This window comes from Lactuca serriola, chromosome 4, assembly GCF_051521515.1.
Source record: "Lactuca serriola cultivar US96UC23 chromosome 4, Lser_US96UC23_V15, whole genome shotgun sequence".
NCBI classification, from domain to species: Eukaryota; Viridiplantae; Streptophyta; class Magnoliopsida; order Asterales; family Asteraceae; genus Lactuca; species Lactuca serriola.
The window spans coordinates 57,515,236-57,535,025 of NC_136411.1; the positions used below are offsets into that span (position 1 = coordinate 57,515,236).

Genomic DNA, 19,790 nt, shown 5'->3' on the forward strand with positions numbered 1-19,790 from the left:
AATAGGAAATGAGGCCAAATCAATCATTATAGGGTTATACAATCCTAATTGTATACAACTTTGAAAACATATACTTAAAAAATAACTGTGCCGATATCAATTCTAGTTAATACATATCATCAAGTCCTACTAGGCTATAAGGCATCACACAAATCAAGCAATTCTATCATATGATTCTTGAAGGTATCCTTAGGCCTAATCTAGCATGCAATTTTCATAACAAGCATACTAATCATAACAATAAGTATGGGTAATTTGGGAACCACTTACCTGATCTCGGATGATCGCATGCATCACACCCTCTTCTTTTTAATAAAACCCTTTTTAGGAGTATAAATTTATTTTCTTAAGAAAATTATCATTTCCGCAGTTTCAGTCCTTAGACACCCAAAAGTGTGCCCGAATCCCTCAAACCAAGGCTCTGATATCAACTTGAAATGACCCAAAAACAGTACTAAATTTTTTTCATTTAGAAACCATTAATTTTCATTCATTGATTGTATCAAAACCCGTCATTCATTATAGTGTTCCAAAACATCAGAGTATAAATACATCAAGTGCGGAAATCATGTGAGGTGGATGTTGTGCCATCACGTCAGGCCCTTCCCTTTTGAGCCGGAAGCATCTGAAACCATATTCAAAGATGGTAAGCATAAAGTTTAGAGAGCTTCCAAAAATACCACATACAACATATATATTGTAACACCCTACTTCGAATCGTTTCATAATTCGGGGCCTCGACCCAAAGAACAATTATCATAAGGTTTGGGCCTTAGCAGAAAGAGAGATTTAGACCCATTTGGATGCGGGTAATATAAATTAGGTGATTGGAAAGTTCGGTTGGTGATTTGGAGCCCAAGAGTATAACCGTAAAGTGATAGTTTGAGCCTTTTATGAATTTTAGATCTAAGTTTGGTAAATTTTAAGGCAAAGGAGGGTTGATAGGGTTGTAGAGCTTCTCCACAACTTTTTGTAGATATAAAGATCGCCGAAATCAGAGTTGAAACGAAGAAGTTATTACCATTTGAAGTTAGAGAGTTTTTGGGTTGCCCCCGTACGCTGGGCGTACTCAATGTGTATGTTGGGCGTAATAGGGCATCCCTAGTATGCTAGGAATAAATTTAGTACGTTGGGCGTACGTGATTAGTGCCCAAACCCTATTTTCGTGGTTTGAGCCCTATTTAAGCTCCTTAACTACCCCAAACCCATTCTATATTCAGCCTCCACCTCTCCAACACCCTCTCTTGACACCCTAACCCTAGTTTGAGCCTTTTGAGCAAAAATAAGGTGTTATTAAGTGTTTTGGAGTGTTCTTGGAGCACCTTGGATAAGTAGGAACTCTTTGTAGAAGTGTTGGTTGCATTGGAGCTTGTAGATCTAGACTTTGTTCACATTGATCTTGATTCTAGAGGTATAAAGCTTGAATCTTGATGATTCATTTGTTAGATCTATCAAGTTTTGGGGTGTTATGAGCCTTTGGTCACTTTAGTGCATAAAGTTTAAATCTTGAAAGTTTGTGACGTTGTTATGAATAAAGTTAAAAACTTTATCCATCTAAACATCATATTGATTCAGATCTAAAAGCTTGATACTTGGACTTAATGGACTAAGTTATAAAACATGCATTTTTGATCCCTTTGAGACTTAAAGACTAGATCTTGGTTGGTTCGGTAGTTAGACATCAAGACCATGGCTTAAGTCCATGGCAGTATAAAAGTGTTGTAAGACTATGGGGCATCCGTAGAATATACAATGATGATTGGATGTTAGAGAAGTGTTGTAAGTCTACGATGTATTATTAGCATTCACCAGATTAAGGTAGGCCATTGTAGGAGTGGTCATTGGGCTGAAAGGGGATCCGCGCATGCCTAGGGTGAGGAATTCAATATCGTCGGAAGATTTCTCCTTGTTAAGTGAGGAGGATCATTGGGTCCGAGGCGAGGTTAGTCTTGTATAGAACTCAATTGGGTGAGACCCATGGGCATGGACCGTTCGATTGTGCAGACTGGGTGAGACCCATGGGTGAGGCCTGTATGGTTATAATAGTGCGTGTGAGACCCAGTGGAGATTGGTTGGAACAAGGTATTAGATTACGTCTAAAGTGGGATGGCTCTATGGTTAATGATTGGTATCCGTGTGATGAATAGGCTAGGGTAGCCTTTATCAGTTAGACTCTTAGTAGGAACCTCGTGGTTGGATCAGGTTTGAGACTGCTAGTCTTCGCGGTGGATTGGGGATTTTATATCTTGGATTAGTGGAAGGTCGCCGTGGAATTGGAAGATTTTGAATGGAATGCAAGGGTAAATCTTTGGATTTTGGGACGTGGGTTATGTTCCCAATTGACACAAGGGTTTGAGACTCGCGTTGGGAGTCACCTTTGTTTATATGAAACATCTTTTCAACAACAAGGTATGGTTAGGATTATGTCTGTCAAAAGTGCCAGCTAGATGATTTAGGATCAAGATGATTTCTTCAGTTCAGATTGTAGAGATAGGTCCTATTGATAGTATTTCGGAATGATTTTGTAAGTCGGGAAGTCGGATAAGGTATTGGATTCCTGGATTGGAGTTGAGTAGTGATGACAATCCTTTATTGGTTAAGGTTAGTAAGAACAGGAATTCGTTCATCGTACGAGTCCTACTAAGAACGGGTTTTATTATTGGAAGGCCATCGTAAGTTGGGGTCGACTTTCATCAGGGACCTGGAAGAGTTGGTCGGATCATCTGATTTCCTGGAGAGAAGCAATGAGTGATTTCGAGGAAAAATCTAATTTAAGTGGGGGAGATTTGTAACACTGTGACATCCCCATTTTCACGGCCAGAAAAGACTGATTTGTTTATGCTTTGTTTTATAAAATCAGAGTAATCTTTTAAAGAAAACGGTTGTAAAATTTGTTCCCAAAACAAGATATGATAATAACTTATCAAAACATTTCTCAAAGAGAATGTATTTTCATTTAATAATAAAACCTCGGGATGTCATGTTCTGATACAGACATATAAGCATAAAAAAACTTACATCCAATTAGACTAATGATTTATATCTCCTTAAAATCTCTCTATGAAATATGTCTTCGTATCGATACATGTGATACAAAGAAAACTGAGTGGGTCAGGCTTGGGAGCCTGGTGAGCATATAGGGTTTTCATCCCACAATGTTATATCATATATTTATAAATATAGAACATTCAAACTTGTACAATTTCACCATATAAAGGCAACTCTTATCCCACCCCATCGATCCTCACAACGACACGATCTAAACTCTCGTATGTAAAATTTTCCTCTTTACCTGATCCCTACTCACGGATCTAAAACTATCCTCTTCACCCGATCCATACTCACGGATCTAAAACTAACCTTTTCACCTGATCCATACTCACGGATCTAAAACCAACCTTTTCCCCTGATCCATACTCACAGATCTAAAACTAACCTTTTCCTCATACGAAGTCAGATTTGGACGTTCTTTTTATGCACGCTCACGGTTTAACAAACTCTATGAATTTCATTTAGATTGCTAAGGCTAAATATCGCTCTAACGTAAATTCACTATTTACGTCGCGCTGTGTCGTGCCGGTTCTGTCGCGAAACTTCGACATATCATAACTTCTTCGTTATAACTCGGATTTCGGCATTCTTTATATGCACGGAAACCTTGTAACATATACTATAACTTAGTTAAGATTATTCATTCTAAATAATCTTTCATCAAAAATTCATTTTTGACGCTTATCGTCTCTAAATTTACTAGCCCGGATCTACGGGCGTTACAATTATCTCCCCCTTAGGATGATTACGTCCCGGAATCATCAACGAAATAGGAGTTGCATAATGATTCCACATGTTACCTCTTCATCCTAAGTAATAATCGTAACTTCCATGTTTCCTTGAAAGAGTATTTAACTCTATGGCTTTCTTGACCGCAGAAGATGCTCAATCTTGCATTTGCTTATTGTACTATGTTGTACTTTCAATCGTAACCTTCAAGTTACCAAATAAGTCCTTATTGTGGACTCCTTCTTCTTCTCAGGATAAATACTTTCCTTTATCTATTGTAACAAACCGATGGGTCGTGCTCTATTGACCTCTCATCGCACGATGCGACGCTTAGACTCGGTCTTTAATAAAGTTAAATTCCATAATGGAATATACCTTCCTTCATATTCTAATGTGATATAATCACATTTCAGCATGTAGCATTTTTACGTGCAAACTTCTTTTAACAACGAGCGCGACACTATCAATCGCATTAACTTCAACCTTCTGACTTAAGTCAGATGTTACATCTAACTTGGTCCTCTAGACCACGTAACATACTCCTCGTAGTCGAACTCAAATTTAAACATGACCACTAGGGTCGGAACAAGAACCATCTTACTAGTCATTACCGAAACAATGGTAATGACATACCAGAATAAAATGGAATCAATCACCAGCTTCTTGGTAACCTTGTGACTTTCCCTGATCCAAGTGCGAGCCTGTGCTTCCGGTAGTATATGCATCTACTACCTTTCACACCTACTCATACTCGTCCCAAGTATTGTCTCGTAGTCGACCAAGTCACCATACAAGAAAATCACAAAAAAATTTAACACATACGAATGTGTCCAAGTAATCATAAACAATTTCCCTAGACTCTACTAGGACTTATTTATTGCTCAATCTTCAATCATCAACTCAACTTCAACTCGATTGGTGATGAAAATATCAGACGATGAGACAACTTCAAGAATTTCACCAATCGTTCCATCATCCTGCCAATCGAAGGTGTACTTTATACGTACCGTACTCCTCTAAACGTACTTTTATTTCATAAGACATACTCTAAAGGTAAGATACCACTCTTACGATATCTTCTGATAGGTGTCATCCACTATCATAAGCCTTTTCATTTCTTCCATTTACTCAATTCCCTACGTGTCTTCATCATGACCTTTCGTACACCCAAGTAGACGTTCGGTGTACCAAGCGAGAAATTTAAGATAAGAAAGCTTTAATTACAATAAACGTATAAATCTCCTTATCACCCCGAAACGTTTACATGTTAGTTCTAATATCGTAGCCATAAAATTAGAATCCTAAACACATAAGGTTTCCAGATCCGGTCGACAACAGACCATAGATTCGAACAAATAATAGCATCAATATAGCTATCACACAAAACAGTTAGCACATAAAAGCATTTTAGGCATCACTCCTAAAATAAACTAGTGCTTGTGTCAATTTAGGTGTACTACCTAACATATTTTAGACACACTCCTCACAATCATTACTTAGCATTCTAAGTTTAAGTCTAGAAATTTCCTACAAATTCCTAGTTCGCTTAAACTAATGCTCTGATACCAACTGTGACATCCCCATTTTCACGGCCAGAAAAGACCGATTTGTTTATGCTTTGTTTTATAAAATCAGAGTAATCTTTTAAAGAAAATGGTTGCGGAATTCGTTCCCAAAACAAGATATGATAATAACTTATCAAAACATTTCTCAAAGAGAATGTATTTTCATTTAATAATAAAACCTCGGGATGTCATGTTCCGATACAGACATATAAGCATAAACAGAACTTACATCCAATTACACTAATGATTTATATCTCCTTTAAATCTCTCTGTGAAATATGTCTTTGTATCGATACATGTGATACAAAGAAAACTGAGTGGGTCAGGCTTGGGAGCCTGGTGAGCATATAGGGTTTTCATCCCACAATGTTATATCATATATTTATAAATATAGAACATTCAAACTTGTACAATTTCACCATATAAAGGCAACTCTTATCCCACCCCATCGATCCTCATAACGACACGATCTAAACTCTCGTATCTAAAATTTTCCTCTTTACCTGATCCCTACTCACGGATCTAAAACTATCCTCTTCACCCGATCCATACTCACGGATCTAAAACTAACCTTTTTCACCTGATCCATACTCACGGATCTAAAACTAACCTTTTCCCCTGATCCATACTCATGGATCTAAAACTAACCTTTTCCCCTGATCCATACTCACGGATCTAAAACTAACCTCCTGATCTGATCCATACTCCCGGATCAATAATTGTACCCGATCCATACTCCCGGGATAGGGACAATTAACTATACCTTAATCCTGATCTGATCCATACTCCCGGATCTATAACTGTGCCTAATCCATACTCCCGGACTAGGGACAATTAACTTAATCTTAATCCATATCTGATCCATACTCCCGGATCCATAACTGTGCCCAATCCATACTCCCGGACTAGGGACAATTAACTTACTCTTAATCCATACTCCCGGACTAATAGCAAGTTTATCTCTTTACCTGATCCATACTCACGGATCTAAAACTAGCCTCTTGATCTGATCCCTACTCACGGATCTAAAACTAACCTCTTGATTTGATCCATACTCACGGATCTCATCTACCCATGTCCTACCCAACATATTTGTAGATATAAAATACATATACAGTTTAACTCATTAAAACCTATATAGTTCATCCATTCCACCAACATCTCAAATAAACAACAATATATAAACACATATCACGTATTTCATAGCAAATATTTAATATTTATGTGTTAGAAGAAAGTGACCACACACTCACCCAAACATATACTTAATACATTCAAACAATACTTGTATTATACCCGTGTTTATGAAAGGGACTATACACCCACACATATAAACAACTTTATATTATACACATAGCTCATATTTCATAGCAAATACTTAATATTTATGCGTTAGAAGAAAGTAACTACACACTCACTTGATCAGAAGATGATCGGACAGCACTACGGCTTGTAGAAGTAGTATTCTTCGGTAGATCTGGGATATCTTCACAAAAACCGGATTCCTCGCAAGCAGAGCTTCGGCTCGGGAATTTCACTTCTCGGGATCTTCGGGGCTTCGGGACTTGCTTTGGGGCTCGGAAATGATACCTGGGCTTCGGGATAATTCTTGCACGAAAAACGATGCAAAAACGCGAGAGAAAGGGAAGAAATGAGCAAAGAACTCGGCTGCCATCGACACCCTTTTATAGGGGGCTGGAAACCCAATTACGCTGGGCGTAATGTGGATCAGCTCGCTGACTCCCCCCATGGATAATATCGGTTATTTTATAATTAAATTAAATATCGAAAATATTTAATAAACTTCAAAAAATTCATATCTTCCTCATACAAACTCCGTTTTCGACGTTCTTTATATCCACGCGTAGGTGAGACTACGCTCTACAACTTTCATTTAGACTCCGTCGGCCAATTTTGAATTTATTTTTATTATTTATTTTTAGTAGGCCGGGACAGGAAAACTCCGTTATAAAATCATAACTTCTTCATCCGACGTCTGTTTTCGCCTATCTTTTTATCGTTTTACTACAATTAATGAGATCTTCGATTCTCATTTAGATTGTTTTAGCTAAAAACCGCTCGGTCTCAAATCGAGTATTCGGGCTGCATACTGCTAAGCTGAAACTTAGAAAAATCATAACTTCCTCATACGAAGTCAGATTTGGACGTTCTTTTTATGCACGCTCACGGTTTAATGAATTCTATGAATTTCGTTTAGATTGCTAAGGCTAAATATCGCTCTAACGTAAATTCACTATTTACGTCGCGCTGTGTCGTGCCGGTTCTGTCGCGAAACTTCGACAGGTCATAACTTCTTCGTTATAACTCGGATTTCGGCGTTCTTTATATGCACGGAAACCTTGTAACATATACTATAACTTAGTTAAGATTATTCATTCTAAATAATTTTTCATCAAAAATTCATTTTTGACGCCTATCGTCTCTAAATTGACTAGCCCGGATCTACGGGCGTTACAAACACCCTATTTCGAATCGTTTCATAATTCAAGGCCATGGCCCGAAGAACAGTTATCATAAGGATTCAGGCCTTCGGGAAAAGAGATATTTAGACCCCTTTGGATGTGGGTAATGTAGATTAGGTGATTTGAGAGTTTGTTTGGTGCTTTGGAGCCCAAGGGTATAACCGTAAAGTGATAGTCAGAGCCTTTTATGAATTTTGGATTTAAGTTTAGTAAGTTTTAAGGAAAAGGATAGTTGATAGGGTTGCAGAGCTTGTTAACACCATTATGTGGATATGAAGATCGTCGAAATCGGAGTTGAAGTAAAATGCAATGAAAAGAATTATGAAGTAAAATGCAATGAAAAGATAGAAATATACATGCAAAATAGGTGCATAAAATGCACCTATCACTTATGAAGCAAATACATAGGCTGAAGTTGTTGTTCAAGCAAGTGAAAATGCTGATGTTCAAGAAAGTTTAGGTATTCAAGCAACTGCAAATGTTGAAACTACCCGGGTTAATGAAAGTGTTGAAGATGATGTTCAAGAAAGTGAAAATGTTGATGTTCAAACAACTGCAGATGCTGCTATTCAGGAAAGTGTACAAGAGGATGGTCATTATCTTGAATGTAACATCATGCTTATTAAATAAATAAATAGATAAAATTAATGAATGAATAGTAGCCCGAAATTCAATAATATTTAGTGGGGTGTTGGTTTCGAGGAGCCATATGTTATAATTTGGATTATTCGGGGTTAAAGTGTAATTCCGGGATTTATTTTGTAAAGATTTTCAGAAGTTAGGGGTGTTTGGTAAAATATTGGGCTTATTATGAAAGGATTCTTGGAGGCGGGGGCTAAAGGGTAAATTCTGGATTTAAATTGAAAAAGATCTTGAAGAGAGGGGCTGAATGGTAAAATTGGAGTTGTTTTTGAAAAAGATTTCATGGGGAGGGACCATAATTGGATAAAAGAGCATAAGTTTTAAATGAATACGGGACTTGAACCCGGTGGCATCTTCTTCCCATTTAAAGATCATCCATACTAACCCTAACCCTAGTTGCAACATCCAATCGCCACCCTTATGCCACCATGCTCCAGTTGTCATCATCTTGTAGCCACGAATAGACTGGCGAGCGTCGCAGCCGCTGTGTTCTTCGCCGACAAGGACGGGGGTCATAAGCTCGACGCTATGACTGTGGGGAGACGGGACGAAAACCCTGTGGCTGCCAGGTCTCTCTCTCTCTCTCTCTCTCTCTCTCTCTCTCTTTCTCTCTCTCTCTCTCTCTTTCTCCGTCGATGATGCAGCCCCTCTTCGCTGTTCCATTGTGTCTTGCCGGTCACGTCACCATCGCTGCCATGCGGCTGTTCAAAATTTGCTAGCAAGCTCCAGTCGCCGCCTGCCACCACGATGGTGGCTGTTTTGGTGCATGTTTTAGTGGATTTTGTGCAGGTGTGTGTGTTACTTTTGTATTTCGATGGTGTGTGTGCTCTCTCTGTTAGCCGGAAAACGTGGGAACCACCATAGCAGCCTACCATGGTGTGTATTTCCCGTCACCACCAACCACCGTGGAAGGTGGTTGTGTGCATGTGTTTATTGTGTTTTAGGCGGGTGTTGGTGGCGTAATTTTGGATGTGCGATTTGTGGCTGAAAAAACTCACTACCTCCACCGTGTTGCCGCCTCCTGCCGCCACCAGCCGTCGTGTTGGGTGGTGGTGTGTATTAATGTGTGTTTGGATTGCTATTTGATACGCTTGGACAGTTTTGGCCTAAAATCATAATCACCACCGCTGTGAGGTGGTGGTTGTCGCCATGTGCCACCGTCAACAACCACCACCCAATGTGGCAGTGGGTGGTGCTCGACCTAATGCAACCCTAATTGACCTAATGAAACATTAATTAACCTAAAAGTCTAACCATTGGACTAATTGGGTTGGAAACCCTAATTAGGGTTTAGAAAACCCTAATTTTGGAAAATATTAGTTTTGGATTGTCGGGACCCGCGTTTGGATCGTTAGATTGGAATTTTGAATTATGCCCGAGAATATCGTATGAATGGCCTAGAGGAGTGATGGACTTAATGGATTAAGTCTTTAATGGGTTAAGTAAGAAACACTTAAACCTAATCGTTATTTTATGTGAAAACCCTAATTTTGTTTGGGCCTTGAGTTGGGCCTTCCTATTAGGCTTTGGTGATTGGGATATTGATGGGCCATCCAAGAAAAAGCATATAGACTAAAATATTTGGATGAGCTTTACGGTAAGGCCCATGTGAGGGGTTTGGGCTCAATTTAGAAAATTGGGCCATAGATGGGCCATAATTGGGCCTTGATGATTATGAGATATTGGACCATCGGAATGCCAAGTGTTTGGACTAGAATAAATAGTTGGGCCATAAGTTAAGTCCATGTAGAGGTTTGGGCCCAATTCGGAAAATTGGTCCATATTGTGGGCCTTGGTTGATTACTGGGCTTTTGGGACTTCAGAGTGTGTGTTTGGACTTTGGTTTTGGACCAAGTTAGGTTAAGGGTAAAATAGTCTTTTTCCCCCAAACATGGACTTATGGATGTGTATTGGAACCCAATTATTAATTGGGTGTTGTTTTGATGTTGACGGTCCGGGATTCTGTCAACCAACAGCTAGAGTTTTATCCGCGGGACTTCGGCAGTGTGAGGTGAGTCTCCTCACCATGCCAATGGGTCGAATGCACCAAGGCTGGCCCATTTTATGATATGTGGTATACTAGTTGAAGTAGTGTTATGAAGCATGTTAGTTGATTATGTGCTAGGAGGTATGCTAGTTGTATATGTGGTATGGTTGTATGGAAGACCATGGGAGAGCCTATGACACCTGGATGTAAGACCATATGGAAAGCCCATGGCTTTCTTATTAAAGACCATGGGAGAGCCTATGACACCTAGATGTAAAACCATGTGGAAAGCCCATGGCTTTCCTATTAAACACCATGGGAGAGCCCATGACACTTGGATGTAAGACCATGTGGAGAGCCCATGACTTTCCTATTAAAGACCATGAGGGGAGCCCATGGCACTTAGGTGTAAGAACATATGGGGAGCCTATGGCATCCTGGACTAAGACCATAGGAGGAGCCCACGACATCCTTATTAGTTTATATATATGGCTTATGTGATTGATATGATTTATGTAGCTATTATAGCTAATATGGATTATGTGGTTATGTGGATTGTGTGGGGTATGCTCTGGGGAACTCACTAAGCTTCGTTCTTACAATTTTGTTTATGGTTTCAGGTATCATTGTTTTGAAAGGAAGGGCTCAGCTTGATCGCAACACACACACCCGTGTTTTCCGCATTATGTGATTTTGGGATGAACTCTGATAAATGTTTTTAATTAACAATGTTTTGGAATACTTGGATTTAAATATATCTGATAAATGGTTTTAATTAGCTTACAATTTTGTTTATGGTTTCAGGTATCGTTGTTTTGAAAAGGAAGGGCTTAGCTTGATCGTAGCGCACACACCCGTGTTTTCCGCATTATGTGATTTTGGGATGAACTCTGATAAATGTTTTTAATTAACAATGTTTTGGAATACTTGGATTTAAAGATATCCATGTTTTTGGGTCGTTACAAGGAAACCTAAGATGAAATGTTTTGGGAGCCCCCCACCATGAAACTACGGTCCAACCTTAAATCATTACTTACAATGATGTTGCAGGAATATGGTTATGAACTTCATGAGATTACACGGGCTTTACAAAGGGTAAATGTGATGCCCGACCCTGTGTTACTGGTGGAAATGGTATGCCAAACTATATTTTTAATTTCTTATAAATGCCTTATTTGTGTTTTAATTCATAAATGCATCATATAATACAAGATGTATATGTTAATGAGATTGATGATCAGTCGGAAGCAGACTTAAAAAGGGATGTTATGAGATTGAAGATAACTTGGAAATGGTATGAAAACCTTTACTTTAAATTTATTATAATTAACATGTGATCTAAAAAAGTGTAATTACCTACATCATGTATTACAGGGTGTAAATGTTAATGAGATTGAAGATCACTTGGAAGCAGACTTAGAAGGGGATGTGATACCTGACCTTGTGCCACCAGTGCAAAGGGAAGTTACTATATAAGATTTAGATGCTAATGCTTAGGTTAGTGAAGATGATGAGGAAATCGATGGGGATAATGACTTCATTGAAGATACACAGGTTGTTGGGAGGCCTAGGAAAAGGAAGATTTCTGAGAGAATTATGAAGATCAAAGTTGAATAAAGCCTTTTACGATAAGGATGAAAGGGGTTCTAGTATTGAGAAACCCGTTAATTTGGAGTAGGAGTATTTAGGAGGGGTATCATGGGCATTATGTATTTTTCTTTCCTTTTTGTTAACATTACATCAGCTATTGGTAACAACCATCTAATTGTATATCAACATATAGTATTCAGTTATGCCTTTTTTGAACATTGGTAGTTAATGGCCATTTGTAAGATTGTTTGGCAATTGGATGCTTGGTTCTAATTGTAATACCCCCTTTTATGTTATTAAGAATGCAAGTATTTAAAGTATGTTTCCTTTACTTGTCATTTCACTTACCATAAGTTAATTGTTATTCTAGTTAATGTCCTTTACTTGCTTACACAAGTTTTAGTACATTACCATAACTACATTGTCATTGCAATGAATCATTATAATGTAATACCAAATCGCATGGGTCATAAATAACATTGGATTACCATCAATATAATTTTACATAAACATCATAATCTGAGATCAACGATTAACCAACTAGTTCTTACATCAAACCAAAATAACAAACCTTCAACACTCTTACAACAATTATTTTTACTGAAATGCCTTAACCATACCAAAATACAAAAAATTACAAATGTCTTAACCTAGGGGAATGCATTAAAATACAATGCCAATTATAAGAATTACCCCAATAATCATCAACATCACCAAAACAAACTTCAACAACATGATCACCTGTAATACACCATTGTCAACAATTTCATTATAGGGTTCCCTTTCATTAGCATAAAACTCCAACTCCTTTGTGTCAAACTACATAATTTTACCTTATAGTTAGGGCATGCCTTGAACTTTCTTCTTGAGTTTTTATCGGTTCTTGAAATATTTACTCCATTTTTTGGTACCATGCCAACAAAATCTTCATTTAATAGCTTTTGAAAGATAATAAAATGGGAAAACAAAATCCCTTAATTTTACCTTATAGTTATGACATGCTTTGAACTTTCTTCCTGTGTTTTTATCGGTTCTTGAAACTGAGAATTGCAGTTGATTACCACAATCACACTTGGTGCGATAAACTGATTTTATGATAGAAGATGTTGAAGACGAATCCATGGGGAAGAAGACGGGGTGATGTGTGTGTAAGAACACCAACCCAAGAGTGAATGAGAGGTTTTGAGGCAAATAACGATTTTAGGTAAGTAAAGAGTTAGGGTTACCTGCTAAACCGATGACATCGACTAGCATTTACTTTTCATAAAGAGTCGATACAATTAATGACAAATAAGTAAAAAAAAAAAATATTAGAGTTAAATCGAAATGAAAATATATAAATAATGACTTTTAAGTAGTAATCATTTGTAATTTGGTAGAGGTTAATTTGTTGTTTTTTATGAACTCGTGGCTTATGCATGAATCCATGTGCGATGTATTTTTGTTTTATGAAACCGTGTCATGATGACAAACGCCATTTTCCTGATAAATGATAATTACCAGAGTTTTCTAGACCTCCCACAAACGCCATTCCCACAGCCGCCCCTTTCAATTCGATCACCAATTTTCTTCTCTAGGGTTCTTTTCAATCGATTCGCTCCGATTCCAAAGAAGACAAAGGGTAAATGTTTATTGCTTTTTACATCTCTATTTTTCAACTTAATCTATCTGTCGTACATGTATTTTTCTATTTTCGTTAATGTATGTCTCCCTCTTCGGTAAAATTCCGCGATAATGTCTTCGATCGTCTATGAAACTTAAAGTTCCCTGGTAATGTGATGTTGAAGCGCAGCAGTCGTGGAATCAAAACTAAATGCAATTTTGTGTGAATCGTAGCGATAATTAGCAGATCCTTTTTTAGATGCTTCACGATTTACGTCAATTTAGAAGTTGAAACTTAACCTGTTTGACATTCTAAATCATCTATACTTCTTGTTCTTAAAATATCATTGGATGTGAATTTTGGTAATTAGCAGTTCATATGAAATATGTTCATTTTTCGTGAAATTAACCGACTTGTTAAGCAATTACACCAATAACTGAGATATGAAACCCTATGATACCGAACCCCCAAATTATCTTTAGGTTTTAAACTTAAATTCTTTTAGAAGAACAAGTTTTTGGATGGTTGATGCATGACATTGTAGAGGCAGCAGAATAATGGCGCATATTCTGAATAACTGAAGTTAGAATAACTTTATATACATCACTACTAAAAGCTAATGCTACAGAATAATGGTACATTTTGTTTGTTGACTAACATGGTTTTTATCATGAAACTAGAGTAGGTATGGTCTATTTCCTTACTTTCCTTTCTGTATGATCACATACCATGTTACCTTACATGCATTCGATTGATCACTTGTGCATATCCATGGTGGCATGGTTTATAAAACATATTGACATTAAGGTAAAGTAGGTACTTTATGTTTTTAGCATGCTTTGCATCCGTAATGATAAGAATTTCCCTTTCAAATATATCATTTATAAAAGAAAAATAATTCATTTTAGTGTTTATTTAGTTTCCTAAAGCATGTCGTAATCACCTTGTGATTTATGATAGTCAACATATACTGTTGGATTTAAGCTCTTCTGAACACTTAAACAATATTATAAAACATATACTGAATCAATAAATTAAATCTCTCTCTCTCTCTCTCTCTCTCTCTCTCTTTATGTGTATCTATTGTTTAGTATGAAGAACAAACAAAAGGGGCTGTCTTTTTCACTCCAACATTACCAAAATACCCTCTGCATAATTCCCCACAAATATCTTCTCCAAAATATCATTTTTTTTCCTTGTCACTTCCATCATTTCTTGTCTTTCTAACTACCCTACAACTTGACAATTATAATGTTTCCTATCATAATCATTTCTAATTCTGTATACAGATGTTACAACAAGGTAGAAAATCACACTTTAAAACAAAATTTTATTTCATCAACCTAGGCTTATTTAATTGTAATCCCTTTCATGAAAAAAAATATATATTCAGATTTGTTAATAGAATCTAAAATTTCCTGTTTTGTTATTAAGGTTACGTCGCATATATTATATTACATTTAATAATATGTTTGTCTTTTCCAGGTTTATGATTGAACTCTCATTTCCGACAAATAAATGGATAATCAAATCGACTTCTTTCAATGGCTCGAATCTGACATGGCACTCAAAATTCTGACATGTCTAGATGACTCAGCCGACCTCATTCGCGCATCTGCCGTATCTCACTACTGGCAAAACTTCGGTCAGTATCATAATCGACAATAATCATTTTACAAATTTGGTCCCTGTACTTTACTAAAATTTGCAAGTTCAGTCCAAAATTTGAACTCATCCCGATGTCGTCCTTAAGTTTGTATTTCTTTACAAATATGGTCCCTGATCCATAAAAATATGACTTCAAATTTCAGATTGAACTTGCGATTTTATGTAAAACTAGAAATTGCCCTCTCCCCGCTTTGCAGGGGACGCAGAAACTTTATAAGGACCTTTTCTGTAAACTAAATAATTGCAGGTACTAGATTTGCTAAAATGTAAAACCTTTGTTGCATGGAGTAAATTGCAGGGAGTAAATCTGCCAAAATGTAAAACCTTTGTTGCAGGGATTAAATCTGCCAAAATGTAAAACCTTTGTTTGCAGGGACTAAATCTGTCAAAATGTAAAACCTTTGTTGCATTTGTGGCAAAACTGATAAAGTGGAAAAAGGCACTGCTCATAAGGACTTTGTAAATTATATATAGTATAATTTGGACTGAACTTGCAATTTTCAGTAAAACTCAGGGACCAAATTTTGTAGTTTACTCCTATTCAATTACAACACTTTTCAATTTTCACATAAACCCCAAAAATCCATTTCTATTTGCAGTGATCTCCAATGGACTTAACAAGCAACTTTGCCTGAAAAGATTCCCCCAGCTTACTAGCATTACTCATGACCCATCAAGTGGTGACGTGGCATATGCTGCTCTTTTCCAAGCTGTCACAAAATTTCCTCAAAGTTATTGCATTGCTGATCCCGTGAGTGCTTCAAGCACCGATAACTACCCGGAGGAAAGCATTTTGAACACATTGGACCCACGCGACAAGATTCGCCAGAGGGATTATTCCTATTGGTCAAGTAAAGGAAGCGATGATCCTGAAAAACCCGAGACACTGATATATAACTTATCAGCCAACTTTTGTGTTATATCGGAAATATACTTGCATCCATTTCAAGCTTTGTTTCAAATTGATTCACCAATATATTCATCTAAATATGTGCGCTTTAGAATGGGACACCCGAGATCTTTGAATGAGATCAATCATGATTTTATGGAGTCTCAAGAGTGTGCAGATGATAAGTTTATTTGGACTTACACTTCACAAATCTTCCCAATGGCTCAGGAAAATCGGTTACAAAAGTTCAAGTTGCCAGAGCCTGTGATTTGCATCGGTGGGTTTTTGCAAATTGAGTTGTTGGGTCGGGTTCAGAAACAGGCAGCTGATGGGAAATATTATATATGGTCGGTAAAAATTACTTCTTATATTATAATAAATAAATAAAGGAATTAATTAATTAATTTTTTTTTTTAAATTACAGTGTGGCTCATGTGCAAGCGATAGGGCGGAAACTGTCGCCGGCGTTTTGTGTTGAGGTTTGTGAAGAATCGAAAGGTGTGGCTCTGAGGTATGATGGTGGGGAATTTGAGGTGATGATGCAACGTGTTTCAAGTGGAGATGGTGGTTCGCTTAGTACAAGTTTGCTTCCGGTTCAACCTCCGAGGCAACTAGCTTGGGGGAATTTACAAGACTTCTTGCACATGGTACAAGCGCCTCCTCAAGATGGTGGTTGGTATGAATGGGTTGTTGATGATGGTGATGATGATGAGGTGGAGGAGGAGGAGGAGGAGGTTGATATGGATGGGGATGATGAGATTGATCCGGCTTTCTTAATATAGGTAAACATGAAGCTATGTCATGTGTTTGTGTTTGTGTTTGTGTGTGTGTGGGTTCTATATTGTATATAATAATAGTATTTTGTACTAAATTCTGAGGTTATCCAAACAAAAACTCATGTTGCTAGGCATCCTATGTGTTTTTCATGGGCATCGATGTTTGTTGAGGTGTGGAGTCTAACAGTGGTTGTGGTGTAGAATTCTATAGGATATTGAAACACACCTAAAATGGGCCCTGAGGACTGGTTATATTGGAATATTAAGGAAAGGATATTTATTCATTCGGGGTGTAACTATATGTGTAGATTATAGAAACGTAGTTAATCATTCTTATAACCAATATACCTCTTTTACATGGACCTAGAAAATGACTTGTGGTGGTTGCCTTAATCTTGAAGTTGCTAGTTTCATTTGATTATCATAGTACACAATATGGTCGAAATACTGTTCAAGGAAAGTGATTTACACGATGACAAGTCATACTTCAGAGTTCTGACCAACTACCGATCATGGACTTGGAAAGCTTTTGTAAGAAAAAAAATACTCGGTTAAATTATATATATATATATATATATATATATATATATATATATATATATAATAGAGAACCATAATTATTGGTTTTTTAAGGAATCAATTTTTTTTTTCAATTTCTAGAACTTATTCTTTATCGAAAAAAAAATCTAAAAATATCTAAATTCATATATTAACATTATGAATGTGAAAAATATTTTTCGGATTCACATTGTAAATTTTCAAAGATTCGCATTGTGAATTTGAAATAAAAAAAATTGAATTTGATATAATTGGAAAAAGGATAAAAAGTTATGAATTTCTGTATTTTTAGTTTTTTTTTGATAAAAAATAAGTTCTAAAAGTTGAAAAGAAGATTGGTTCCTTGGTTAATTATGGTTCTCTATTGAACCTCACCCTATATATATATATATATATATATATATATATATATATATATATATATATATATATATATATATAGAGAGAGAGAGAGAGAGAGAGAGAGAGAGGATCTTTTGAGAACTCAAAGTTTCCTGAGAACACGAGAACCAATTGTGAGCCGTTAGATCAAAATAATAAAAGGCTAGGATGCTTGGTGGTGTTTTTGTAAATAGTTTGAAAAAAATAGACGGGGGCATCTTAATTATTATGAATCAGGGGCATTTTAGTAAATAAATAATTCAGAACCCTCTCTCTCTCTCTCTCTCTCATCTCTACTGTTGTCGTCTAATCGCCTCGTAGTCGTCGAAGATGACGTCTTCATCGGTGATGTGGTCGAAGACGGAGACCAATCGTTTGAACACGGAGGAGCATGACTTCAAAACTAACCTCCGCCGGTCAAAGAATCGCCAAAAGTTTGATCTGTCAGCTTGTACATGGCATCATTCGATTTTCCGACATGAATGCATCTGAATTATGAAAGCATATCAGATTGAGATTTGGATCTAATCTCAGGTTCCATGTCGACGTTAGCGAGGCTCCGATCCTTCCGACGAACGTTTCCCCGTATGATTTCAATTGGAGAGGATATAGTGCAGTCACCAATGATGTTAAGAATTAGGTACTTGGATTTAAAACAATCATTATCCTTCATATGGAAATCTAGTAATATTTATTATTGTTAATGTTATCAATTGCCATGATTATCCAAATTTATGGATTTTTGTTCTACAATAGTACAGGGAATGTTGTCTTGAACTGAAAGAGGTGATTTGAAGTCTCTTGTATCTTAGAGATTTTATTTAGCTCATACAACTGCATATGACATTTTTTTGGTAAGTATGTTTGATCTTTTTATTTTTTCCCTTTATTTAAGCCTTATATTGATAATGTTTTGATGAATTAAAGTTTGAAAGTTATCATATAATGATTTTGAATGCCAAAATCATTTAGTATTATACTTGTTAATCTTATTGAATGTTGTTCATACATACTGGTAACATCCTATTGACATGAAATATGTGATTTTTATCAAGAAATCTTAGTAATATATTTGTTAATTTGATTATTACCAGATGATTATTACACTTTTTTTATCGACAAATTCATCGGCCATTAGTGTAATAATTTAATTGATTGTTGGCATGTCTGAAAATATGATAATAGAAGAATAAGTAACAATAATAGTCTTAAAAAGGGATGAAGTGTAGTTGATTTGGTTTTTTTGAATGATAGGATCCTGGAAATTTAGTGATGATTGTGTGTAATGAAAAGCTGAAGGAAGTATTTGGATGTGAGAGCATTTCAGCAATGGGAATACCAGAGTTGTTGGTTAGACACCATTTACTCGTGCAATAGTCTAGTCTTCTCAACTTACATGGATATTATGCAAACAGGAATCGAGGAATTTAGTGTCTGACATATGATGTGAAGAAAGAAAGTAGTAGTAGTAGTAGTAAAAGTTTTTTTAAGTTTGTTTTTACGGTTGTGTGAGTGTTGCTGACATTGTAATGGTAGTGTGTAGAATGATGTTGGAAATCGTTTTTATGTAAAACCAAACCCAACAAATGTTTTTCTTGTTGATGTTATTGTGATGTTTAGTTGTTGTTTACCTTTATCCTTTTGTAAATGCATAACCATTGTATGTTAATGATCTATTTACTAATGTTTTCACTATGATTAAAGGCGATCTTCAGGTTTCATTTCAGCTGTTAGCAATTGCAATTAATTATGTTCTTTTTATCGTTTATGTTTTCATTAATCATATGATTAAAGGCGATGTTCAGATTCATTGGCTATGATCTTTACTAAAATTGCTATGATCTTCAGGTTTGTTAATATGTATTTTG

The 19,790-nt window shown here is 36.5% G+C and overlaps 1 protein-coding gene across 1 annotated transcript; it reads left to right on the forward strand.

Annotated features, from left to right (window-relative positions):
• The first annotated feature begins 13,532 nt into the window (after nt 1-13,532).
• On the forward strand, nt 13,533-17,117 carry LOC145101647 (F-box protein At4g00755-like). The gene is made up of 4 exons (XM_079038892.1): nt 13,533-13,668; nt 15,136-15,295; nt 15,918-16,554; nt 16,632-17,117. The coding sequence occupies exons 2-4, from the start codon at nt 15,169-15,171 to the stop codon at nt 16,987-16,989; spliced, it is 1,122 nt and encodes a 373-aa protein (XP_078895018.1). The 5' UTR covers nt 13,533-13,668; nt 15,136-15,168; the 3' UTR covers nt 16,990-17,117.
• The last annotated feature ends 2,673 nt before the right edge of the window (nt 17,118-19,790 follow it).